General features: G+C 40.1%; 1 protein-coding gene across 10 annotated transcripts in view; it reads right to left on the reverse strand.

The window, feature by feature from the left end:
- PTPRM (protein tyrosine phosphatase receptor type M) overlaps positions 1-24590 on the reverse strand; it is a 1075005-nt gene that overhangs the window by 341208 nt on the left and 709207 nt on the right. For 5 of the 10 annotated variants that reach the window (XM_073631370.1, XM_073631373.1, XM_073631368.1 and 2 more), the window contains one exon: positions 15568-15597. The exons of the other annotated variants lie outside the window; for them this stretch is intronic. In XM_073631370.1, coding sequence (XP_073487471.1) covers positions 15568-15597 — 30 coding nt within the window. The remainder of the gene's footprint in view (positions 1-15567; positions 15598-24590) is intronic. 10 annotated transcript variants of the gene reach the window in all.

The following is a 24590-nucleotide window of genomic DNA, read 5'->3' on the forward strand; positions in this document are numbered from 1 at the left end:
CTTTTTTTATATGCCGGCTTTTAAAACTGTTTTAATATTGTATGGCGGGGTTTGTTTCTTCGGCCTTAATTTACCAATACATTTTTCTAATTTACTACACCATTGGAGCCCTCTTTTGCTTCCTTTTCCACCTACCACCTTCGGGTCGAGTGGTTGTCCCCCTCCAGGCAGACGCGTTGGACTAGTCTCTTTTGGGAACGCTCCATTCATCAGCCAAGTCGGACGCCACCATCCAGCTGTCCCCGCAGAGGGCTGTATCTGCACGCATACAAGACCTCGCTAACAGGGAGGTCCACCACTCCTGGTAAGGGTCCATCCTTAGTGTTCTCCGGATTCACTGTCTTCATGGGATACATCTTTACATCTTTTTCTCCTTCTTCCACCTATATTGGCTGTCTTTGGTGAATTGTGGGTTTGTGATTCTACCTTCATGGGACTGATGCACTTTTACTGAGTTTTTTCTTGAATGGACTTCATTCATCATTATAATACGTTCTGATTTTTGATTATTTTTTATTCACATGTTTTATAACACATTGAGCACTTTATTTATTCACCATTGATTCACTCAGTATTTCATTTTATTTATTTTTTAAGATATTTGATTTGATTTATTAATTATTTAATCTTTATATTCACTTATAAGTAAAATATGAATTTCTGATTGCAAGCGCACTTATTTTATTTATTACAGTTTATTACACAGATATGAGTGTCACTGCAAAGGGTCTGAATACTTAGGACCATGTGATATTTCAGTTTTTCATTTTTAATAAATCTGCAAAAATGTCAACAATTCTGTGTTTTTCTGTCAATATGGGGTGCTGTGTGTACATTAATGAGGAAAAAAAATGAACTTAAATGATTTTAGCAAATGGCTGCAATATAACAAAGAGTGAAAAATTTAAGGGGGTCTGAATACTTTTCGTCCCCACTATATATATATATTTTATATATATAAATATATATATATATATATATATATATATATATATATATATATATATATATATATATATATATATATATATATATAAATACACACACAACATATTACCAAAAGTATTGGGGTGCCTGCCTTTACATGCACATGAATTTTAATTGCATTCCACTCTCATGCCCTGTACACACGGTCGGACATTGATCGGAAATTCCGACAACAAAATCCATGGATTTTTTCCAACGGATGTTGGCTCAAACTTGTCTTGCATACACATGGTCACACAAAGTTGTCGGAAAATCCGATCGTTCTGAACGCGGTGACGTAAAACACGTACGTCGGGACTATAAACGGGGCAGTAGCCAAAAGCTTTCGTCTCTTAATTTATTCTGAGCATGCGTGGCATTTTGTGCGTCGGATTTGTGTACACACGATCGGAATTTCCGACAATGGATTTTGTTGACGGAAAATTTTATAGCAAGCTCTCAAACTTTGTGTGTCGGAAATTCCTATGGAAAATGTGTGATGGAGCCTACACACGGTCGGAATTTCCGACAACAAGGTCCTATCACACATTTTCCATTGGAAAATCCTATTGTGTGTACAGGGCATAAGTCCGTAGGGTTCAATATTGAGTTGGCCCACACTTTGCAGCTATAACAGCTTAAACCCTTCTGGAAAGGCTGTCCACAAGGTTTAGGAGTGTTCCTATGGGAATGTTTGACCGTTTTTCCAGAAGCGCATTTGTGAGGTCAGGCACTGATGTTAGACAAGAAGGCCTGGCTCGCAGTCTCCGCTCTAAATCATCCCAAAGGTGTTCTATCGGGCTGAGGTCAGGACTCTGTTTAGGCCAGTCAAGCTCCTTCACCCCAAACTCGCTCATCCATGTCTTTATGGACTTTTAACTCTCTACTTTGTCCTCCACTGCCTCTACCCACTCACTGCCCAGGAGATCGCTAATCACTTCAAACATAAGACTGGAAAAGGCCCTGAGATGGTCCAAGGCAAGATTTTTATTGCATAGTTACTCCTCTTCAACTATGTTCGCTAGAAAACTGAACCAGTCTCTCCACCCTCTGCATGTCTATAAATTGGCCACTCCTTCGGGTTTGACCTCATCTCATCCACAGGGGGTCTTAAAGATCTTTGAGAATTTCTATTCATCTTGGCTAGCACCTCCCCAAACTGGACCTTCTGCTGAAGGCCTTGCCTGGTTTAACTCCATCCCAATCCCCACTCTCACCACCTCACAATTAGACTCACTCAATTCCCCCATTTCTCAATAAGAGGTGTTGAACATCATCAAGGCTCTAAAGACAGGATCGGCTCCTTGTCCTGATGGATTCTCTGCTTTATATTACAAAAGTTTTTCCTCCCAACTATCCTCCAGACTGGTTCAGCTTTTCAATTTTGTCCTGCAAGGTAACAGTTTTCCGGAAGAAATGCCAATAGGCCAATATCTGTTATTAACAATGACCTAAAGATTTTCAGTAGGATCTTAGCTGGTAGGCTAGCAAGAGTGATTTCCTCCCTGGTCTCTCCTTATCAGTCAGGGTTTATTCCCCACCACCTTATCACAAACAATATCCGCCTAGCCACAAATATTATTCAGGATGCAAACCTTTTCCCTAAAAAACTGTTAATGCTAGGCCTAGACATCCACAAGGCTTTTGACAGTGTCTCTTGGAGCTATGTGTCTTACAAGCCTACCAAGCTCTATATCAAAACCCCAGGACGCGAGTTAGAACCCCGGTTGTAGCTCTGAGTTTTTCCAGCTCAGTAGGGGCATTAGGCAGGGGTGTCCACTGTCCCCACTGATTTTTGCTCTGGCTATTGAGCCCCTAGCCATAGCAATATTGCAACATCCAGACATTTCAGGTTACAACAAAGCCTCCTCTACCTATAAATTCTGCATGTATGCAGACGATGTGCTATTATTTCTTACTAACCCCATGATCACATTGCTGAATCTTCTTCAAACCCTCTCATTATTTTCTAAGATTTCGGGCCTTTTGGTGAATGTGTCCAAACCTGTGGCTTTCCCTGTGGGGTTCGCCACTGTCGAGCTGGAGACTCTAAAGGGGTCTTTTTCTTTTATATGGGTTAAATCTTCCCTTTCTTATTTGGGTATAAAACTCCCAGGAGATCACAATTTATTATTTGACATTAAGGTTCCTCCTATGATTTCTAAACTAAAACAGTTACTTAAATCCTGGTCGTCCTATAGAATCTCCTTTCTTTTGAGAATAACGGCAATCAAGATGACGATACTCCCTAAATTGTTATATTTATTTCGCCTATTAAGATATCTAAATCCTATCTTATTAAATTCTAAGCATTCTTATATAGGTTTATTTGGAATGACAAACCGCCAAGATTCTCTAAGAAAGTGTTGTATCGATCCACCCAACTAGTTGGTCTAGGAGTCCCTCAGGTGTGGCTGTATTATTTAGCCAGCAGATTCATGCAACTGGCTCAATGGAATATGAAAAATTCACGTGTCACATGGGTTAGATTTGAGCAAGATTTGATTGCCCAATTCTACCTTCCGGGACTACTGTGGTCCTCTAAATCCCATGCCCATGAATTGTGTCCCCAGAATCAGGTGGTAGCTCACTCCTTGCAACTGTGGGATCTTTATAAATTGAACTTAGCATTATTTTCAAAAATCCCCCCCGTGTGCCTCATTCTTGGGGGATCCTAGGCTCCCCTCAGCCTTTGATGATCCAGATGCTTTTTTAGTGGTGGATAACCCAGGGTCTGACCACACTGGAGGATTTCCATCAGGACTCGAAGTTTGTCTCATTCTCCCAGTTGCAATCGCAAAATAATATCCCAGCAAGAGAATTCTATCATTACCTTCAAATCCGCCATTTTTACCAGACACACTACTCAGCTATCCCATCGAACTCGCACACCTCTTTTGATTTCCTATGCCAAACTGCCCCTAGACAGAAGGTTTTAGTTTCAGGGCTTTATAAGTCTACGGAGACAGTAGGTGACAGCCCCAAATTAAAGCATATGACCCTTTGGGAACGTGAGTTAAATTTGGAGTTTGATTTACACGACTGGGAAGCAAACTGGCAGAATGTGCACTAAATCTCTTACGATACGGGAAACAGCGATTAAATTATTTACTCGCTGGTACTATACTCCCTCACGTTTACATAAGATTTACCCGCAGGCCACCTCATCTTGCTTTTGGGGCTGTGCTCTGCACGTGTCCTGGGAATGCGAAGCTCTGCAACCTACTTGGAAAAAGGCTCTAGAGCTGATAGATAAGCTGGGAGGCACATAACTCTGACACATATTCACTGTCTCTTATTTGGGAAAATCCCAGATATTCCAAAACACCTAATGAAACTCATACACACTTTTTGTATTGCGGTGCAATGGGCAATTGCCCTTAATAGGAAGTCTACAACAATACCATTCACGCAAGCCATCTCTCAAGTCGATCAGATAATGTTGACGGAAAAAATATTCCATACACTGCATGACTCAATTCCTACCTATGACGCTAAGTGGAACCCTTGGTTCATCTATCGTCTTCAAGAATGACCTGAGTTATTGTTTTCTTTTCTGTTTTGCTGTACTTGCTTTTTCTGGTTGCAGTTGTGTTTTGTATACCACATCTGAGATAAGATCATATCTTTCCAAGATCTTCTACCTAACGTCCAATGTTTATAAATTCAATGATCTATGCATGACCATGTAAGTCAAATTTATGCTTTATGGACCTGCATTTACAATAAGTTGGTTTATATCTCATATTGTTCTGTACTGTAAGCCTTTTTATCTCAATAAAAACACTCAGTAATAAAAGATTGATAGCACAACTATAAGCCCATCCCCGCATGCCAAGGTTCTAGGTGTAATCCTGGACTCTGAACTATTCTTTCGGCCCCATGTCAAATCACTGTCCAAATCTTGCTGCCTTAATCTCCACAACATCTCCAAAAAACTCCCCTTCCTAACCAATGACACCACAATTCTCCTTGTTCACTCCCTGTATAAAGCAATGTTGGTTGAAAAAGGGGGAGGGAAAACCAATAGGGCCGCTCCAATCTGGTCCTACCTTTTTCTAGAAATCTTAGGACTATTGCGGTACCAAAGGGATATAGACCATATTATATAAAATCTTTTAGTTTATTAAAGGATAAGACATTAAAAGAATCCATACAGGGATACAATGGTGAATGAACACAGACATAATGACAACAACAATTTTTGTTTACAGCAATGTTGACTTAGAATTTATATTGGTGCCCACACAGATAGATGGAGGCAGGTTGTTTAGTACTTTATGGACCTAACCTCTACAGTTTCGCGGTCAAGCCGCTTCTTCGGGAGGCGTCTAGTACATTTTCTACAGAATGACAAAGAAATCAATCAACATTACAACAATACAATAAGTGATCGCTATATATTTGTGAAAGAAGGTATATACATCATTAACATTGGAGAAGGTAATTTATGATATTACACTCACCACCCATGGCCCATAGAGGGCTGGAACGACACTGTGAGATGCCCACAAGGGGCGTTCCCCCGGGGGCGAGCTAATTGCCTGTATCCATTTGGAGGCATCCCTTACTGTTGAAAAGAATCTTTCAGCAACATGGTTACTAACACCATGATACTTATTCACCCCTTAAGGCTTCCTGCAACGGCATAAGTGCCTGGTTTAAGTGGCTGCTGTTCCTCTATCACTGAGTCTGGATGTGGATAGCCATCGAGGATATTACAGTTTTTATATTACAGCAACGGTGGGTACATTGCTATAGACACCCCCCTTGTCTGCTTTATATTAACAACATTATGATTTCCAGCAAGGTGGTAGGGTTCTTTTGTCTCTACCCCCTTTTTTATTTCTTTTCCGTTTTTCTCCCCCCTTCCCTCTTCCCTTCCTGTCCCCCCCCTTTTCCTCCCCTTCCATTCCCCCCCTTTTTTTTCCCCCTCCCTCCCCTTCTTCCCCTATTCTCCCTCCTTTCTTCCCCATCCCCTTTCCTTTTGGCTTTCTTCCTTCTCCCTTCTCTTCTTTCCCTTTTCCTCTCCCCCTCTTTTCCCCCTCCCTTTCCTTCCCCCCCCTCCCCCTCCCCCATTTTCCTTCCTCTCTTCCCCATCCCCCTTCCTCTCCTACCTCCCCCTTGTGTTCCCCTCCTTTCCCCTTTTCCCTCCCCCCTCCCCCTTTTTTTCCCTTTTTCTCCTTTTTCTCTGCTCTCCTGTTTTCACTTTCATTCCTTATTTCACACACCTAGGTGGTCCCTTTTCTTTAATAAGCCTTTTAAGCAGAATTACTTACTCATTTTATTTATTTTTTCATAATAGCAATTCCTAAGTGCCCCCCTTGCTCGCCCCCGGGGGAACGCCTCTTGTGAGCGTCTCACAGTGTCGTTCCAGCCCTCTATGGGCCATGGGTGGTGAGTATAATATCATAAATTACCTTCTCCAATGTTAATGATGTATATACCTTCTTTCACAAATATATAGCGATCACTTATTGTATTGTTGTAATGTTGATTGATTTCTTTGTCATTCTGTAGAAAATGTACTAGACGCCTCCCGAAGAAGCGGCTTGACCGCGAAACTGTAGAGGTTACGTCCATAAAGTACTAAACAACCTGCCTCCATCTATCTGTGTGGGCACCAATATAAATTCTAAATCAACATTGCTGTAAACAAAAATTGTTGTTGTCATTATGTCTGTGTTCATTCACCATTGTATCCCTGTATGGATTCTTTTAATGTCTTATCCTTTAATAAACTAAAAGATTTTATATAATATGGTCTATATCCCTTTGGTACCGCAATAGTCCTAAGATTTCTAGAAAAAGGTAGGACCGGATTGGAGCGGCCCTATTGGTTTTCCCTCCCCCTTTTTCAACCAACATTGCTTTATACAGATTAAGGGTGATGGTACCTACTAACTATTAAATACCCTGATAACTTAACTGGGAGGCATACTTTCGATAACTTGTTCACTCCCTGGTCATCTCTCGCCTCGAATACTGCAACTCCCTCCTCTTGGCTTACCTTTACATAGGCTATCCCCCTTTCAGTCCATTATGAATGCTGCTGCCAGGCTCATCTACCTTACCAATCTTTCAGTGTCTGCTACTCCTCTCTGTCAATCCCTTCATTGGCTTCCACTCACTCAACAAATTTAATTCAAAATGCTAACAACTTACAAAGCCATTCACAACTTGGCCCCCAGCTACATAACTAACCTAGTCTCAAAATGCCAACCTACTCATTTTCTTTGTTGCTCCCAAGACCTCCTGCTCTCTAGCTCCCTTGTCACCTCCTCCAGGACTTTTCAGAGCATCTCCTATCCTATGGAACTCCCTACCCCAATCTGTCCGACTATCTCCTACTCTGTTTGCTTTAAGACAATCTCTGAGACTATTCTTCGGAGAAGCCTATTCTGCCTCTACTTAACAACTGTACTTTTATTTTCTCCATAAGATCATCCAACAGTTATTACCTTTTGTATCACTTAACCCTCCCTCCTAGATTGTAAGCTCTAATGTGCAGGGCCCTCTGATTCCTCCTGTACTGAATTGTATTTTAACTGTATTGTCTGTCCTCATATTGTAAAGCACTGTGGAAACTATTGGCACTATATAAATCCTGTATATTAATAATAACATTTCAGACAATCATTTGTGCAGCTGAAAGTCTATAGCTCCATTTACAACAGGAACACATAGCAATATATTGACAAAGGTTTTCTGTCTCTCCTGTACTACTCCAAGGCCAGCCTTCGTGAGGATGAGTTAATCTATGTAAACCATACACCTTATTGTTTCCCTCTATTGTGTACACAGCATGAGATAACAGACAGTCAAAGCTTTGCATAGGGTCTATGTTTGTAGGAGATAAACCTATGTAATGCATGCTGTAGTGACTCATGCTGTTGTTATTCCTCATCTCTATGAGCTGGAATGCATTTCTTCCTTGATAGATAGATTGATAGATTCAATATATGAACTGGGCTAAGAAGTAGGAGAGTGCAATTTTATTCTACATGGAAATAGAAGTGAGGTTAAGAAGTATTTCCCATAATCAGTGCATGTAAGACTTTTAAATTGCAATCCATCTGCTAGAGCAATAAGAATGTACAGTAAGTGAGCAAACATTCTGCCATTATATTTATTGTCTGGAACAAATGAGTATAAGCAATTTTGTTGTAGGTAATTAGTTTTCTCAGCAATATAACCCAAACATTTGAGTCTGGCTTAAAAAAAAAATGCAGAAAACAAAACAGGGGTATATGTAAAGTATCAGAAGTGTCTTAACCACTTCGGCCGCAGAAGATTTTACTCTCTTCCTGACCAGAGCACTTTTTACAATTTGGCACTGAGTAACTTTAACTGACAATTGCGAGGTCATGCAATGCTGTACCCAAATGAAATTTGCGTCCTATTTTTCCCACAAATAGAGCTTTCTTTTGGTGGTATTTGATCACCTCTGTGATTTTTTTTTTTTGCACTTTAATTAAAAAAAGAGCGACAATTTTGAAATAAAAAAACTATATTTTTTACATTTTGCTATAATAAATATCCCCAAAAATTATTATAATAATAAAAAAAATTATTATAATAATTTCTTCATCAGTTTAGGCCAATATATATTCTTCGACATATTTTTGGTAAAAAAAAAAAAAATAGCAATAAGCGTATATTGATTGGTTTGCGCAAAAGCTATTGCAGCTACAAACTGGGAAAGATTTATGGCATATTTTTATAATTTTTTTTTTACTAGTAATGGCAGTGATCTGCGATTTTTAGCAGTACTGCGACATTGCAGCGGACAGATCGGACACTTTTGACACATTTTGGGACAACTGAAATTTATACAGTGATCAGTGTTATAAAAATGCACTGGTTACTGTGTAAATGTCATTGGCAGGGAAGGGGTTAACACTAGGGGGCGATCAAGGGGTTAACTGTGTCCCCTAGTTAGTGTTTCTAACTGTATGGGGATGTGACTGGGAGAGGAGACATATGACTGTTCCTACTTAGTAGGAACAAACGATATGACTCCTCTCCCCTGACAGAACAGGGATTTGTGTGTTTACACACACAAATTCCTGTGCTGGCGCTCGTGCCCACGATCGCAGATAGCCGGTGGTGATCGCGCCGCCGACCACGCGCATCGGATCCCCCGCCGTGCAGTGCACGCCCCTGGCAGCTCTTAAAGGGTACAACGTACCCATACAGGTACAAATTTTTTCCACGGTTTAGGCCAATAAGTATTCTTCTACATATTTTTGGTAAAAAAAGAGAGACTTTTATGGCTTCATCCAAACCATGTACAGAAAAAGATACAGTAGGTCACAACTGGAGTGGGGTTCTCCAGTAACCAAGAAAAATGGAACATAGTGGCCAAACAAGGGAGACACAATCCAATTAGAGTAAAATATAATCTTTATTGTACAAGCTTAAAAGCAGAAATGAAAACATAGACAAAATATGCTATACATATAGATAGGTACCACTACCTCAATGTTTGGCCCCTAAAGTCTGCTCTTCTGAACAAATGTATTTAGGCACTTTGTGCAATTTGTACGAAGGTAAACAGGCATGGTCAAAGTGAGATGGTAATTTGCTTGATGATAATGATTCAGAAATGCAGTGTCAGGAATATAGCAGCTAACTGAAGATTTGCTGCATACAGTGTGACCTGTCCAAGGATGGACAAACATAGTGTTATGCCTGAACAAGCAATACTGCTGAGTGTCTGACTGTTCTATGAGGTGTCTTTTGTGTTGAAAGACACCCCAGATATATAAATAATCAAATATGTGGAACCAGGCACTTCTGAATTCTATAAATGGGAAAATCCCAATCCCAATTATAGGGCAGGTCCATCCTAGACCCCAGTCTAGCACCCAGTAGTTGTTTATAAATTATACAAGGAAGAAATAGGTGATAACCAGGAACCACTGCAGGATATTTCCTTATAAAATTGATTGAAAGGAAATATTCTTCTGGATGGTTTGACTTGTTACAATATTAGAGTATTGTGAGATATTTAGTGTGTATATAGGGGAATAGGGTGGTCTAGGGTATATTTCTGGACAAGGTTATCAAGTTTTTATTGCGGAGATACGTGTGCATTTATTATTGGCATTTATATTTTGATATATTCAATAAAAGCAATTTTATGATTCCTGGTTATCACCTATTTCTTCTGTGTATAATTTATAAAAAAAACTTCAGACCCAAGAAATGTTTAAAGACTTATTATGGATCTACCATGTCTTAAAGCCATGGAAAAGTAGTTGCCTCTAAGCCAGGAAACATAGGAGAATCTTTAGAGCTAGCTGTCAACAGATGATTACTCTAGGGATGGGTATTGGCTGATCTAATGATAAAATTAAGAACTGATCTACTTTATTGGTGTTATTACTGGCCAGTGTGCTGGCTCACAGCAGGAAAATGGGTAATTGACTGTCTGAATTTGTAGAGAACAATGAGCCAGTCTATCACTGCAAGAAAAGTATCTATATCTAAACTCAAGAACAAAAATTACAAGTTTTTTAAATTAACCACTTCAGCCCCGGAAGATTTTACCCCCTTCCTGACCAGAGCATTTTTTGCGATTGCGTTGCTTTAGCTGACAATTGCACGGTCATGCAACGCTGTAACCAAACAAAATTGAAGTCCTTTTTTCCCCACAAATAGAGCTTTATTTTGGTGCCATTTGATCACCTCTGCAGTTTTTATTTTTTGCGCTATAAATAAAAAAAAATACCGACAATTTTAAAAAAAAGCTATATTTTTAAATTTTTGCTGTAATAAATATCCCCCAAAAATATGAAAAAAAAACTAATTTCTTCCACAGTTTAGGCCAATATGTATTCTTCTACATATTTTTGGTAAAAAAAATTGCAATAAGTGTATATTGATTGGTTTAAGCAATTTATAGCGTCTACAAAATAGGGGATAGACTTATGGCATTTTTATTATGATTTTTTTTTTACTAGTAATGGCGGCGATCTGCGATTTTTATCAGGACTGCGACATTATGGCAGACAGATCGGACACTTTTGACACTATTTTGGGGCCAATGACATTTATACAGCGATCAGAGCTACAAATAGCCACTGATTACTGTACAAATGACACTGGCAGGGAAGGGGTTAAACACTAGGGGATGGTCAAGGGGTTAAGTGTGTTCCCTGGATGTGTTCTAACTGTAGGGGGGATGGGCTCACTACAACATGACAGAGATCACTGCTCTCGATGACAGGGAGCAGTAGATCCCTGTCATGTTGCTAGGCAGAACAGGGAAATGCCTTGTTTACATAGGCATCTCCCTGTTCTGCCTCTCCTCGCCGCAGGTGGCAAATTCAAAGGGACGTACAGGTATGCCCTTTTGCCTGCCCCTGTCATTCTGCCGACGTAAAATGTTGCGTGGCAGTCGGCAAGTGGTTAATCTATTTCTATATATACACTGTAAATAGATAGATATATAGATCGATCGATCAATAGATAGATAGATAGATATTTCTATCTTGTAATCCTGCTAATAACACACTTCCTGTCCTAGGGTGACGATGTTCACTGTCTCCCCCAAAGCCCCCTGACCACCCCCTCCGCCCTTAATGCTAAGCTGGCTGCTGAGCTTTTTCCCATTAAAGCACTCTATACTGCTCCTCTTCCGCAGGGCTGAAATCACATTCCTTTACAACACAGCCAGTCAGCCATTATCTGCACAGGGTGTATTTGCCTACTGCAACTACACTTCCCTTCTGACCAGGGGATTTCACAGGTCAGAACGGCAACATAAAATCCAGATACACCCTGTGAAGGCTGATAGACTGTGTATAGAGGAATGTGATTTCAGCCCTGTGTAGTGTGGGGGGGGGGGAACTGTTTACAGTGCTGGAATGGGAAAGGAGCTCGGCCAAATGACCGGCCAGGGGTCTCTGTCCTCTGATTCTCCAGGGGTGATCCCTGTCCTCTAATATAAGGAGGAACTCTGAGAACGCTAAATTCTTAAGCCACTTTGAGTATCTTGGTGTGCGGTGGGTGTATCTGCACACACAGTGGAAGTGGTGGGTGGTAGTGGGGGGGGGCCAAGGTCAACTTTTGCATTGGGGCCCACAAGCTTTAAGCTACGCCTCTGCATACCGGTGTATTTTTGGCTCTGAATTCCAAAACACATACTGTCAGTCCTGCTTACTTGATTTCTGATGTATTCCAAAAAAAACAGAGCTGTCCTCATCTTTCCTGCCATCATCTCCATAACCCCCACATGTGCACAAGCAAAGAGTTATCAGCTCACAAGATTTATGGCAAAATCAACACCTAATTTTTACAAATAGCTGTTTTGTTTTACATTCCTAAATGTAACAACATCAGATGTTGCTAAAGAATAATGCGTAGTTTTCAAATACTGGAAGTGCACACACACTTATCACATACAGTGGGGATGGAAAGTATTAAGACCCCCTTAAATTTTTCACTCTTTGTTATATTGCAGCCATTTGCTAAAATCATTTAAGTTCATTTTTTTCCTTGTTAATGTACACACAGCAACCCATATTGACAGAAAAACACAGAATTGTTGACATTTTTGCAGATTTATTAAAAAAGAAAAACTGAAATATCACATGGTCCTAAGTATTCAGACCCTTTGCTCAGTATTTAGTAAAAGCACCCTTTTGATCTAATACAGCCATGAGTCTTTTTGGGAAATATGCAACAAGTTTTTCACACCTGGATTTGGGGATCCTCTGCCATTCCTCCTTGCAGATCCTCTCCAGTTCTGTCAGGTTGGATGGTAAACGTTGGTGGACAGCCATTTTTAGGTCTCTCCAGATATGCTCCATTGGGTTTAAGTCAGGGCTCTAGTTGGGCCATTCAAGAACAGTCACGGAGTTTTTGTGAAGCCACTCCTTCGTTAATTTAGCTGTGTGCTTAGGGTCATTGTCTTGTTGGAAGGTAAACCTTCGGCCCAGTCTGAGGTCCTGAGCACTCTGGAGAAGGTTTTACAGAATATCCCTGTACTTGGCCGCATTCATATTTCCCTCGATTGCAACCAGTCGTCCTGTCCTTGCAGCTGAAAAACACCCCCACAGCATGATGCTGCCACCACCATGCTTCACTGTTGGGACTGTATTGGACAGGTGATGAGCAGTGCCTGGTTTTCTCCACACATACCGCTTAGAATTAAGGCCAAAATGTTCTATCTTGGTCTCATCAGACCAGAGAATCTTATTTCTCACCATCTTGGAGTCCTTCAGGTGTTTTTTTTTTAGCAAACTCCATGCGGGCTTTCATGTGTCTTGCACTGAGGAGAGGCTTCCGTCAGGCCACTCTGCCATAAAGCCCTGACTGGTGGAGGGCTGCAGTGATGGTTGACTTTCTACAACTTTCTCCCATCTCTCAACTGCATCTCTGGAGCTCAGCCACAGTGATCTTTGGGTTCTTCTTTACCTCTCTCACCAAGGCTCTTCTCCCCCGATAGCTCAGTTTGGCCGGACGGCCAGCTCTAGGAAGGGTTCTGGTCGTCCCAAACATCTTCCATTTAAGGATTATGGAGGCCACTGTGCTCTTAGGAACCTTAAGTGCAGCAGAAATTTTTTTGTAACCTTGGCCAGATCTGTGCCTTGCCACAATTCTGTCTCTGAGCTCTTAAGGCAGTTCCTTTGACCTCATGATTCTCATTTGCTCTGGCATGCACTGTGAGCTGTAAGGTTTTATATAGACAGGTGTGTGGCCTTCCTAATCAAGTCCAATCAGTATAATCAAACACAGCTGGACTCAAATGAAGGTGTAGAACCATCTCAAGGATGATCAGAAGAAATGGACAGCACCTGAGTTAAATATATGAGTGTCACAGCAAAGGGTCTGAATACTTAGGACCATGTGATATTTCAGTTTTTCTTTTTTAATAAATCTGCAAAAATTTCAACAATTCTGTGTTTTTCTGTCAATATGGGGTGCTGTGTGTATATTAATGAAGAAAAAAAATAAACTTAAATGATTTTAGCAAATGGCTGCAATATAACAAAGAGTGAAACATTTAAGGGGGTCTGAATACTTCCCGTCCCCACTGTATGTGCATTTTATTCCCTGATTAGTCACATTTTTAACATTACAATGTTATCTCTGGAATAAAACATGATGAAGTTATTTACAAATTAAACAAAAAAGTTTTTTTCCTTTTGTGGATCTTGATCATGCTAAGTACACCCACAAGAAATGAACAAAGTATACAATGTGTACATAGCATGTCGCGTCCCTTTAACACTTCTGCCCCCCACTGCTCTTGCTGAAAATTTCCAGCTGTCATTTTGTAAAGTATTAGGCTGGGTTCACACTGCCGCCAGATGCGGCTTGCAGCAGGGCTTTAGTGCGTCCCTGTTCTCCGTTTCAGGGACGAATGAATTGAAATGGAGCCCTGTGCAAGCCGCTTCACAGCCATCCCAGAGATATGTAAACTGGCTCCATAGAGAGCTGGTCACAATCTCCTGTCATGCGAATTGGATGCGGGGAAGCCTGCATCCAATTCCCACTAGTGTGAACCCAGCCTTACAGCAGTGACTTCAGACGAAAAATGGAGCTTCGGCGTTTGTAAACATTGAGGTCGATTTACTAAAATTGGAGAATGCCAACTCTGGTGCAGCTCTGCATAGAAACCAATCAGCTTCCAGGTTTTCTTTTCAAAGCTTAATTGATGTTAGAAACTGATTGGCTGCCTTGCACAGCTGTACCAGATTTTGCACCCTCTAGTTTTAGCAAATCAACCCCATTGTCTTGCCTTGACCATCTGGAAACATAAAGTGTTTTGGGGACACTAGATACATGAGGTATGCGGTTGCATTCTTTGGGGTGCATGACCAACATGTTGATCCAAAGTACTGAAAGCTATTTGAGGCCCTAATCCAATAAAAATGAACCTATCAGGGCTTCACATTTCACTCTGACTTTTCTGACCTGCATGCTTTTTTTTAGGTAAGTGACTCAGAAAGTACTGAAGTCAATGACAGCCAGACAACTAGAAAACTTAGAAGGCAGTGAGCAATAGCAGCCAACATATTTCTCACAGTGCAGATGTCCTTTATGGACATCAATTATGTATGCTTACACAAAATGGCTGACTAAATTAAGTAAACCTGGGGGCTGCCATTGATGACCTCCTTCTGAAAAAGTCTGCCAGTTATGCTAATCAACTGGCTTCAATAATTTGAGTCACTAATCTGGAAGAAGCATACAGATCAGGAAAGTCAAAGAAAAGTCTGAAACTCTAGTGCGCATACTTATTCTGAGTCAGAGACTCTAACATTGAACCAAGAGAGACAGAGTGACAGCCAGGTAATTAGCATTTTCAGGAGGAACTCACAAATATCAGATTTCAGATTTCTTCTATAACTCTGATGACAGGATTCCTTTAATGTGAGAATTGGGTGAAACATGCTCTCTAACTGCTTGCCTACAAGTGTTTTACTACACATCCTCATTTCTGCATAATGGGGTAATGGGACCGAAAACATGGATGAATGAGTTTTCTATCAAGCTCACATGGACTGCAACATTGGCATTCAATATTCATGCATGAAAAAACATGGCAGAAAGGATGACACTACTTAGGCACAAAAGTTTACTTACAGGTAATATGTGTAGGAGTTATAGCTTCTTCTGCCATGATGAAGCAAGGATTTAGGCAGTGGTAGAAAAAATGAAATGGAAGGAAAGAAAAGCCAGATATTAATGTATGAAAAAATCAGGATGAACGAGAACAGATCAGGTGACATGAATGAAAGATTCTAGCAGCAATTTTACATCACAGACATGACATGCAACACATCGGACTCAGTGGCTGGACACATTGCTGTACATTCATTATGAAGAAACCTGTCATCACCATCTACATCCTAATGGGTGGGCGAGCATACACGTATGGAGCAATGCTTTCATTTGTAATGTTTACTGCCTTTATGCTTTGCATCACGAAAGGTTATTTGTCTAGAGGTCCACTGAGATATAACATCACATACTCGAAATGCTACACTTTAGGGCTCATTAATGCTTTGTATCATGTTCTAATGACACTACATGAAGCAAGTAGTAAGAAGGATATTCAAAATGTGTTATGGGACATGAATCAAAAGGACGTAAATGTCAAGGAAAAGAACATTCTCATGTAAGCCCATAGAAAGTAAAGAGATTCAGCTACCTAGTGTCTAGTACAAGTTATATACCCTGGTAATCCAAACACCAAGATGGCTTCCACTGATTGCTGGATATAATGCACAAGAGTTTTCAATACATTCATATATTACATGTAAACAGACTAGACAAGCAGATGTCACATTCGGGAGGTTATAAGTTATGTTCACCACACAGATAACAGTCTGACTGTACAGTCTCCTTTACACCACAACAACTATGAAGTGCAATCCTAATTGGATTCAAATGAAATGAATAGTTTAAGTAGGTTCAAATTACATAACTTTGGTAAATCTAAAGTTTGTCAGATTATACCATGGTGAGCTTAGTACACGTAGGCCCGCATGTTTACTATTTTAGTGGCCAAAACACATCAAATGACTACACTTAGTGATCCGAAACAACAAAGCCATCACTGAAAGAAACGCTGGAATATGAATGATTCTGGTAGTTGTAATATTTTCACTACTATGTTAAGTATAAAAATGTTAATACATGTTTTCCCTTGCTAATCCGCTTTATAAAATGAGATATAAAAATGGTAATGATGGAGATATATTTGAAGGGATTTTCAAATGAACCTCTAAATTTAACCAATAACCTTTTGAAGCACTTAGTAATTAAAAGATAAAAGGTCCACATTATGCATGGTACCAGCTTGTCTTGCTTTTCACTCAATGTAAATAAGAATTTCTTTAGTGTTAACATTTGTCCTGCATCTTGTTAGAAGGGAAGCTCAAGCAACTTTAACCACAACATCATTTTTTTAGTATAAAAGTAGTCCTGGATAATAGGTGGTTCCATAAAATATAACTATGGGAATGTCCCTTAAATATTCATAGCTCTATAAATATTCAACAGTCTGAATACTTATAGTCTGTACACTGTAAAATACATACCACATCATTTGCTGGATACTTATACTGATATGAATATTTAAGGGACATGTCCACAGTTATTACATTATATGGAACGGCATAGTGTCCACAACTACATTTAATCCAGAGATAATTTTGTTTGTTACTCTATAGGAAGAGCCCTGCATTTATCCATTTAGGACACATAACACAGATTCATTCCCCTTGCCATTTCATTGGAGGAACTGTTATTTGGATCGTTACACAGGCATCCAGTTTTTTTTTACCTATTGCCTATTTACCGTATTTTCCGCACTATAAGGCGCACCTAAAAGCCTTATATTTTCCTCCAAATCAGCCGTGCGCCTTATAATCCGGTGCGCCTTATATGTGCACTGAGTTTGCCCACACCCTCTGCAGTCTGCATTCAGTGCTGTTATATACAGGATGTCACCTCCTGTTCTCTGCTCCCCCCTCCACAGTGTGCAGCACTGCTACCGTTCAGACAGGATCTCACCTTCTGATCTGCTGCCCGCATCCATTCTCTGCTCTCTTCACGGCTCCCTCTCTGTGCTCCCTGCCTCCTCAGTCTTCTTTTTTGGCTCCCATTCTGTGCTCCTGCCTCCACAGTCTTCAATCTCAGCTCCCTTCACAGCTCCCAGCCTCCACAGTCTTCATTCTCGGCTTCCACGGCTTCAGAACTCCCGCACTCTGCATTTCTCCTGACTCCGCCCACTGAGTTCTCTGAGCCAGGACTACAGAGAGGGCATCAGGCATTAATGTGCGCTGACAGTACTAACTGTCAGCGAACATTGGGAACACTAGCAAATGTAGGGTAGGGCATTTACCCCCCCCCCCCGGCTTTTGTTTGCTTGTTTTTTTGTAGACCATATGTTTTAGCATGCGCCTTATAATGCAGTGCGCCTTATGTATGGTCAAGTACAGAAATAATCCCCGTAATTGAGACTGCGCCTTATAATCCGGTGCGCCTTATAGTGCGGAAAATACGGTACATCCTTTTATTGGATCAATACTATATAGATCATATTGCAATCACAACAGGGACCTGCCATTTGACATGGACACATGGCCCTTTGTAGGTTTTTTTAATGTTTTAAATTTAATTCTACATATGTGGTCATATAGCTATGTCTTTGTAATAATTCATATTTTTTTCTTTTTTTTTTTTTGTAAAATAAAGGCTTTTGTATTTAGCTGTTAGTGCACCCTTGTACTCCTTAAAATGTTTACTTTTTTCTGTCTCATATATCCTGGAGGACAGGCAGTACCTAATTGGTTAGATTGTAGATAATATTATCTTTTGATATTATTAAGTGGAATGGCATATGAAACGGATGTAATTCCTCCCAGTTAGATAATAAAAAACTTGTTCTAAATTTTGACTCCTACCTCAAAAGAAAAACAAAAAAAAAAAAAAAAAAATCTGGAGAAAAAGTAATATAGCATATACAATCGTGACTCTAGTCATATTGTAATTGAATGTTATCAAAAATTACCTTTACTTTTCAATCTGCAGCTCTGTAATTTTCTGTAAAGCGCAATGCAATATGGTTATCTGAAGGTGCTCTGTACACAGAATGTACAGAATGCCCCCCAGAGACATAATTTCCTGCTTGTGTGATTGGCTCATTGATTTTCCCAGAAGTCTGCATTAAGATACAAGTTAGATACCAGGCATCCCCTGAGATGCTCCCAATAGGAAATCACGTCTAAGGGGATGCAGACCTGCAATTTACCTCATTTGAGCCATGCAGTTGCAACAGCTGGTTGAGAATTATGAAACCACTCCCATTAGATTCACTTACCACATGGACACAGACAAACACACAGGGATTTCTTCAGAATAACAAAAGGCAGGAATCTGCAACAAAGTTTGTTAAAATCCGTGCAATGTACATAGATGACACAGAGGGGAATGTTTTTTTTCTCAACAAAAGTAGAGTTTAAAAAACTGCTAAAAAAATAAGAGCCAAATGAGTTGTTGTTAACTGAATACAAATCAGGTTTTCTTTTTCAATTTATGGAAAAACAAAACATGAATTCTTAAATCAATTGAGTATCAACACATAGTGATACTGTGGATACATGTAGAGTATTATGTGCCACGTCCCGAAATAATTATTGAACAGAAGAGTATCTATGGGCTTGGACTTGGACTTTACATAGTAGTCCTATGGTGGAATGATTGGTATCCTATTCTCGTATTATCTGTCTATACCACATTGAGCTATGTATGGAGTGTATAATTGTAACTGTATTCTTATGGACTGATTTTTGTATTTGCTTTCCTTCTCCTGTTTTTAATAACAGTTTTTATATCTAATAAATTCTAGTTTTTAACTTTACAACTTTGGTTATCGTACCTATAAAGTCCAAAACATGAATTCTGATTGGCTGCTATAGCCAATGACATTCGATTTGTGATTATTTCCCTTTCTATATTTAAATACGACCCACCCTGTCCTCTGCTGGTAGATATCCCCCAAGCTTTTCTTATAGGCAACATCTCCATGATGAATACTTCTAGTTCATAAATATTCTTAAACTGCAATATCATACAGTCAGTCTTTTGTTTCCTATTGTAGACCTTGGTTAATTTTGAGACACCTTTTAGATCCTTGTCACATAGTAATATTTAGCCCACTTGTAGATCTGGTTTCCTAACTGACAGTGAGGGAGATTTACAAAAACTAGTGCACCCATTATCTGGTGCAGCTGTGCATAGTAACCAATCTACTTCTAGGTTTTATATCGTCAAAGCTTAACTGAACAAGCTGACGTTAAAAGCTGGTTACCATGCACAGCTGCACCAGATTCTGGGTGCACCGGGACAGCAAATGTACAGTGTTATACAAGCTGTACACTTACTACTTCATATTGTAGCAAAGTGTCATTTCTTCAGTGTTGTTACATGAAAAGATATAAAAAAATATTTGCAAAAATGCGAGGGGTGCACTCATTTTTGTGAGATACCATATATATATATATATCTATATAGATATATATATATCTATATATATCTATATATAGATATATATATCTATATATATATCTATATATAGATATATATAGATATATATCTATATATAGATATAGATATATACTGTATATCTATATATATAAAATGCCATTTAAAAAAAGTAATTAATTATGGCAATTTTTTTTTTTTGCAGCCAGTGGCACCAAGGAGAACATTTCACCTCACTTCCTGTCCCTCTCCCAGTCTACTCCCTGTCTGTGACAGCAGGACAAGAAATTGAAAGAGTAGCCATCTTTGAAGCAGGAACTCACAGATAGCAATAATACCCAGACAAAAGCTATAACCCCTTTATCATTTTACAAAAAATATTGTTTTCTTGTACTCTGTGTCCCCACTGGATCACCCATCACAACAAGAAATGAGGGGTACATTTACCAAATTGGAATACGGATTGCAATAAAATCTGATAGAGGTTCCCCACTCCGTTCCCCAATCCAAATTTTTGGATTTAGTCAGCTTTGAACCACTGAGATGATGCTGCACATGAGGTTTCCCTCAAGCAGCTCATATTTGTGCAAGCAGTGGACAAGTGGGCTGTAACAGCAGTGACACCCATGGCAGCTAAACCTTCCTGCAGGTTTCTTGCCGTGTAGACTTTTGCTTTGCATAAGTGACCGGTCTACAAGTTCTATCAGAGCTCTACCCTGGTCTTCAATATCGTGGCTTCACTTGACCATCTAAGAGTCAGTGATCTTTATTTTCATATCCTCACTCAGCTGCCTACTTCAGGGCCGTTGGATGTAAGCAAACCACTCTAAAATGGAGCTCCACCCAAAAGTGGAAGCTGCACTTGTTTGCACCCCCCCTGTCACATTTGGCACTTTTTGGGGAAGGAGCAGGTGGTTTTGACAGGTCACCACTCCCATTTCCAGCTTAGATCACCACGGTGAACTGAACTGGAAGTTCAGCCCCCCTCCTTCCCCTGCAGTCTTCTGAAACACATTACAGGTCCCAGAAGACTACAGGAAGTAGGTGCAGCGCGACTCCCGCATGCTCATTAGGAAACAAGCTGTAAAGCCCCAAGGCTTCACTTACTGTTTCCCTTACTACAGATTCCGGTGCCTGCACCCGAAGTCGGTTGAAGGATCAGCTCGGGTGAGGACATCACCAGATTCCTGGACAGGTATGTGTCCTTATATTAAAAGTCAGCAACTACAGTATTTCTAGCTGCTGACCTTTATTTATTTCTGAAGGAGCCTGGAGCTCCGCTTTAAGGTTCCAACGTGAGAGAGTTTGTTAAACTCTGGAACTGCCTACACTTGAGGTTATATAATTTTTGGGTCCTTACTCAAAAAACTAACATTAGGGAAACAGCTAGATGAGTGTTCAAATGTTTGCACATGTCACATTTTTACTTTTATTTATCCCAGTCTGTTAAATTCAGCAAATAAATAACTGCATAAAAACCTTTAGTGCCTGTTCACACTTGTGCAATGTGGAAACCCTGCAAATCCACTGCAGGTTCCCAACTCGCAAGGCAGTTCACACTGCCATATGCCAACTGCGGGGAGTGTCAATACAATGTTAATGACACCCCCATTTCAGCCCACATATCGCACTGCGAATTTACAGTTCGGACATGAATCGGATGTGAACACCCATGCGATCCGATTCTGGTGAGGACCAAAAAAAGGGTCCTATGCGAGTTTGGTCCGAATGCAATGCAAATTCAGTCATACTATTTGTACGGCTGAAATCACACAGACTTCACATGTGCTTTGCACTGCAGTGCTGTGTGAATCACATGCGATCTCACACCATGCACTGGTGAGAACCTGCCCTTAGAAAGCTATTATATTTCCGGTTTCAGGTTTTCTGTTTTCTTCTTTTATTGATAATAAAAACAAACAACGAAATGTGAACAGGACTACCCAAACTTTGTGATGGTATCCTGAGTGCAAATATTCAGCATTCCTTTTTCAATGATATAACTCAACGATTGTATGCTCTCTCTTGAATAGTAAAAGGGTATGTTTAAAAAAAGCAATATGTAAAGCATACCAGGCAAGTGGTTGGTATTTTATTTTCTAAATGCTTATAGCAGAAGGCTGAATTATCTGACCCACGTACCTTGCCTTGAGCTATATATTATGTTCATCTCTTTGCTGTATGGCCATTCATTGAATTTTCTGTCTTATCTGGTTTCTCTTGGCTGGCTTTAAATATACATTCCTTCAGCAATATCTGCCTTCAAAGTGCGAAATGCAAGAGGGATTTCCTGCAACCATTTTATCTGCTAGGCAATAGGTAGCTAATCAGTACAACTTGTTGCATCTGTTTATTTATTTTCCTATTCTGATTTAAAGCGGTATTAAACCCAAAACCAAAAATATTATATACTGCAGCTTGTCAATGCTTAGATGTGGTGGTTGCATTATATTTATTTTTTGTATGCTTTTTTCCCTTTGTTTTCACCTGATGATCTGGCCATTAACACCATATCTTCTGTATTAGAGTACCTCAACTCTGAATGAAGGAGCACAGGGGGCATGGTGGTCAGCAGCACTGTTAATCTGGGGGGTGTTAGATGAACTAGAAGATTTAGATTACTAAGAATTGAAGCCAAACTCTAGCTCACCCTGTAGTTGCACAAGCAGTTGCAGAGCAAATGTTTTTTTTTCTTTTGGGATAAAGGTTTTGCAATTTAAAAAATGTGGTCAGTGTAAGCACCCCTGTAAGTGGTAAATGATTTGTCCCAACACTCTTAACTGATATATTTGCAGGAAAGCTTGTTTTGTTGAAAAACAAAAGACTTCATGGCCAGATAAAAGAAAGTAAACCTAAAAAAGAAACCTAATGCCACCATCACATCTAAGAATTGGTGAGCTGAAATATAATAAATGTTTGCTTTTGGATTTAATATCACTTTAAATTTAATAGAAATCAACCAAAATTGATTTTCATATATGACACTATCGGTTCAAATGCCCGCCTTTAGTTTAATGTACATCATCATAAACCTTTGCCAAAGTTATACAACTTTTTTGGTTCCCTATAGGTATCATCACATGACAATTTCTCAAGTGATTACAGAGATGAACAGCACACTAATGCCCTGTACACACGATCGCACATTCAGACAACAAAATCCATTGTTTTTTTTCTGAAGGATGTTGGCTCAAACAAGTCTTGCATACACACGGTCACACAAAGTTGTTCAGAAATTCTGAACATCAAGAACGTGGTGACGTACAACACATACGACGAGCCGAGAAAAATGAATGCGTGGCACTTTGTGCATCGGAATTGTCTACACACGATCGGAATTTACGCGATTTACGGAATTTACGCAAACGGATTTTGTTGTGGGAGAATTTTAGAGCCAGCTCTCAAACTTTGTGTGTCGGAAATTCTGATGGAAAAAGTCCGATGGAGCCCACACGCGGTCGGAATTTCTGACAACAAGCTCCGATCGCACATTTTCCGTCGGAAAGTCCGATCGTGTATACAGGGCATAAGAATAAATAACTGTGTCCAGTTCATAAGATGCATTGAAGTGGCATGAAAATAACATGTGGCCAAGACACAATTAGACTGACAATGTCCAGCTAGTACCCAATATCAAGAGATGAAAAAGTAGTACTTAATTATGTTTTACTAACAAAACAGAAGACTCGTTTATGGTGTAATAATATCCAGCAATAGCTTTTCAACCTTGAACCCTTGCCTTTTAGGAGGCCAAAACAGAGTTTTTAGTCATCCATTGCCTCTAAGCTGGTAACTTTCGTAGTACGGCATCATGTGCGCATTTTGATCTTGCTACAGGACTGAGGTCCTGTGTGCAAGTCTCATTTCCGATATTATCTATGTGCTTTTTACATCGGGTTCCTTTGTGTGCTTCCCTCCACACTTCAAAAAATATTGTGTTAGGTTTATTGGTTTCCATTCAAAATTGACCCTAGTCTACATGCGGCTGCTCAAGCGGTTAAAGTGATTGTATAGTCTTGCTTTTTTTTGTTTTTTAAATAACAAACATGTTATACTTACCTGCTCTGTGCAGTGGATTTGCACAGAGCAGCCCGGATCCTCCTCTTCTGGGGTCCCACGCCGGCGCTTCTGGTTCCTCCCTCCTGCCGGGTGCCCCCAGAGAAATCAGCTTGCAATGGGGGCATCCAAACAGGCGCGCTCCAGATCAGCGGCTTCCATACATGGAACTGCAATGAGGCCCTGCCCCCTCCATCTCCTGATTGGCTCACAGCAGCGGGAGCCAATGCAGCGGGACAGCAAGGCTCTCTCATGGACATCACTGGATCGAGGGGGGGCTAAGATAAGCATTAGGGGGGGCTGCTGCAAACAGAAGGTTTTTTCCTTCATGCATATAATGCACAAAGGTAAAAAAACCTTATGCCTTTCCAACCACTTTAAAGCTGAAGCCTTCATTTTCCTTAATCTCCCCCACCCTAGCTCCCCAACAGTCCCCAGACCTAAAAATAGGCCTGTATATGAAATTTTAAGCATGAGAATATATGTAGCCAGCCTTTTTTGAGTATGATACATAACATTTGTATAATATACATATTGAAATAAGCAATTCTTCATTGTTG

The sequence above is a fragment of the Aquarana catesbeiana genome, linkage group LG05 (genome assembly GCF_042186555.1).
Source record: "Aquarana catesbeiana isolate 2022-GZ linkage group LG05, ASM4218655v1, whole genome shotgun sequence".
NCBI classification, from domain to species: domain Eukaryota; kingdom Metazoa; phylum Chordata; class Amphibia; order Anura; family Ranidae; genus Aquarana; species Aquarana catesbeiana.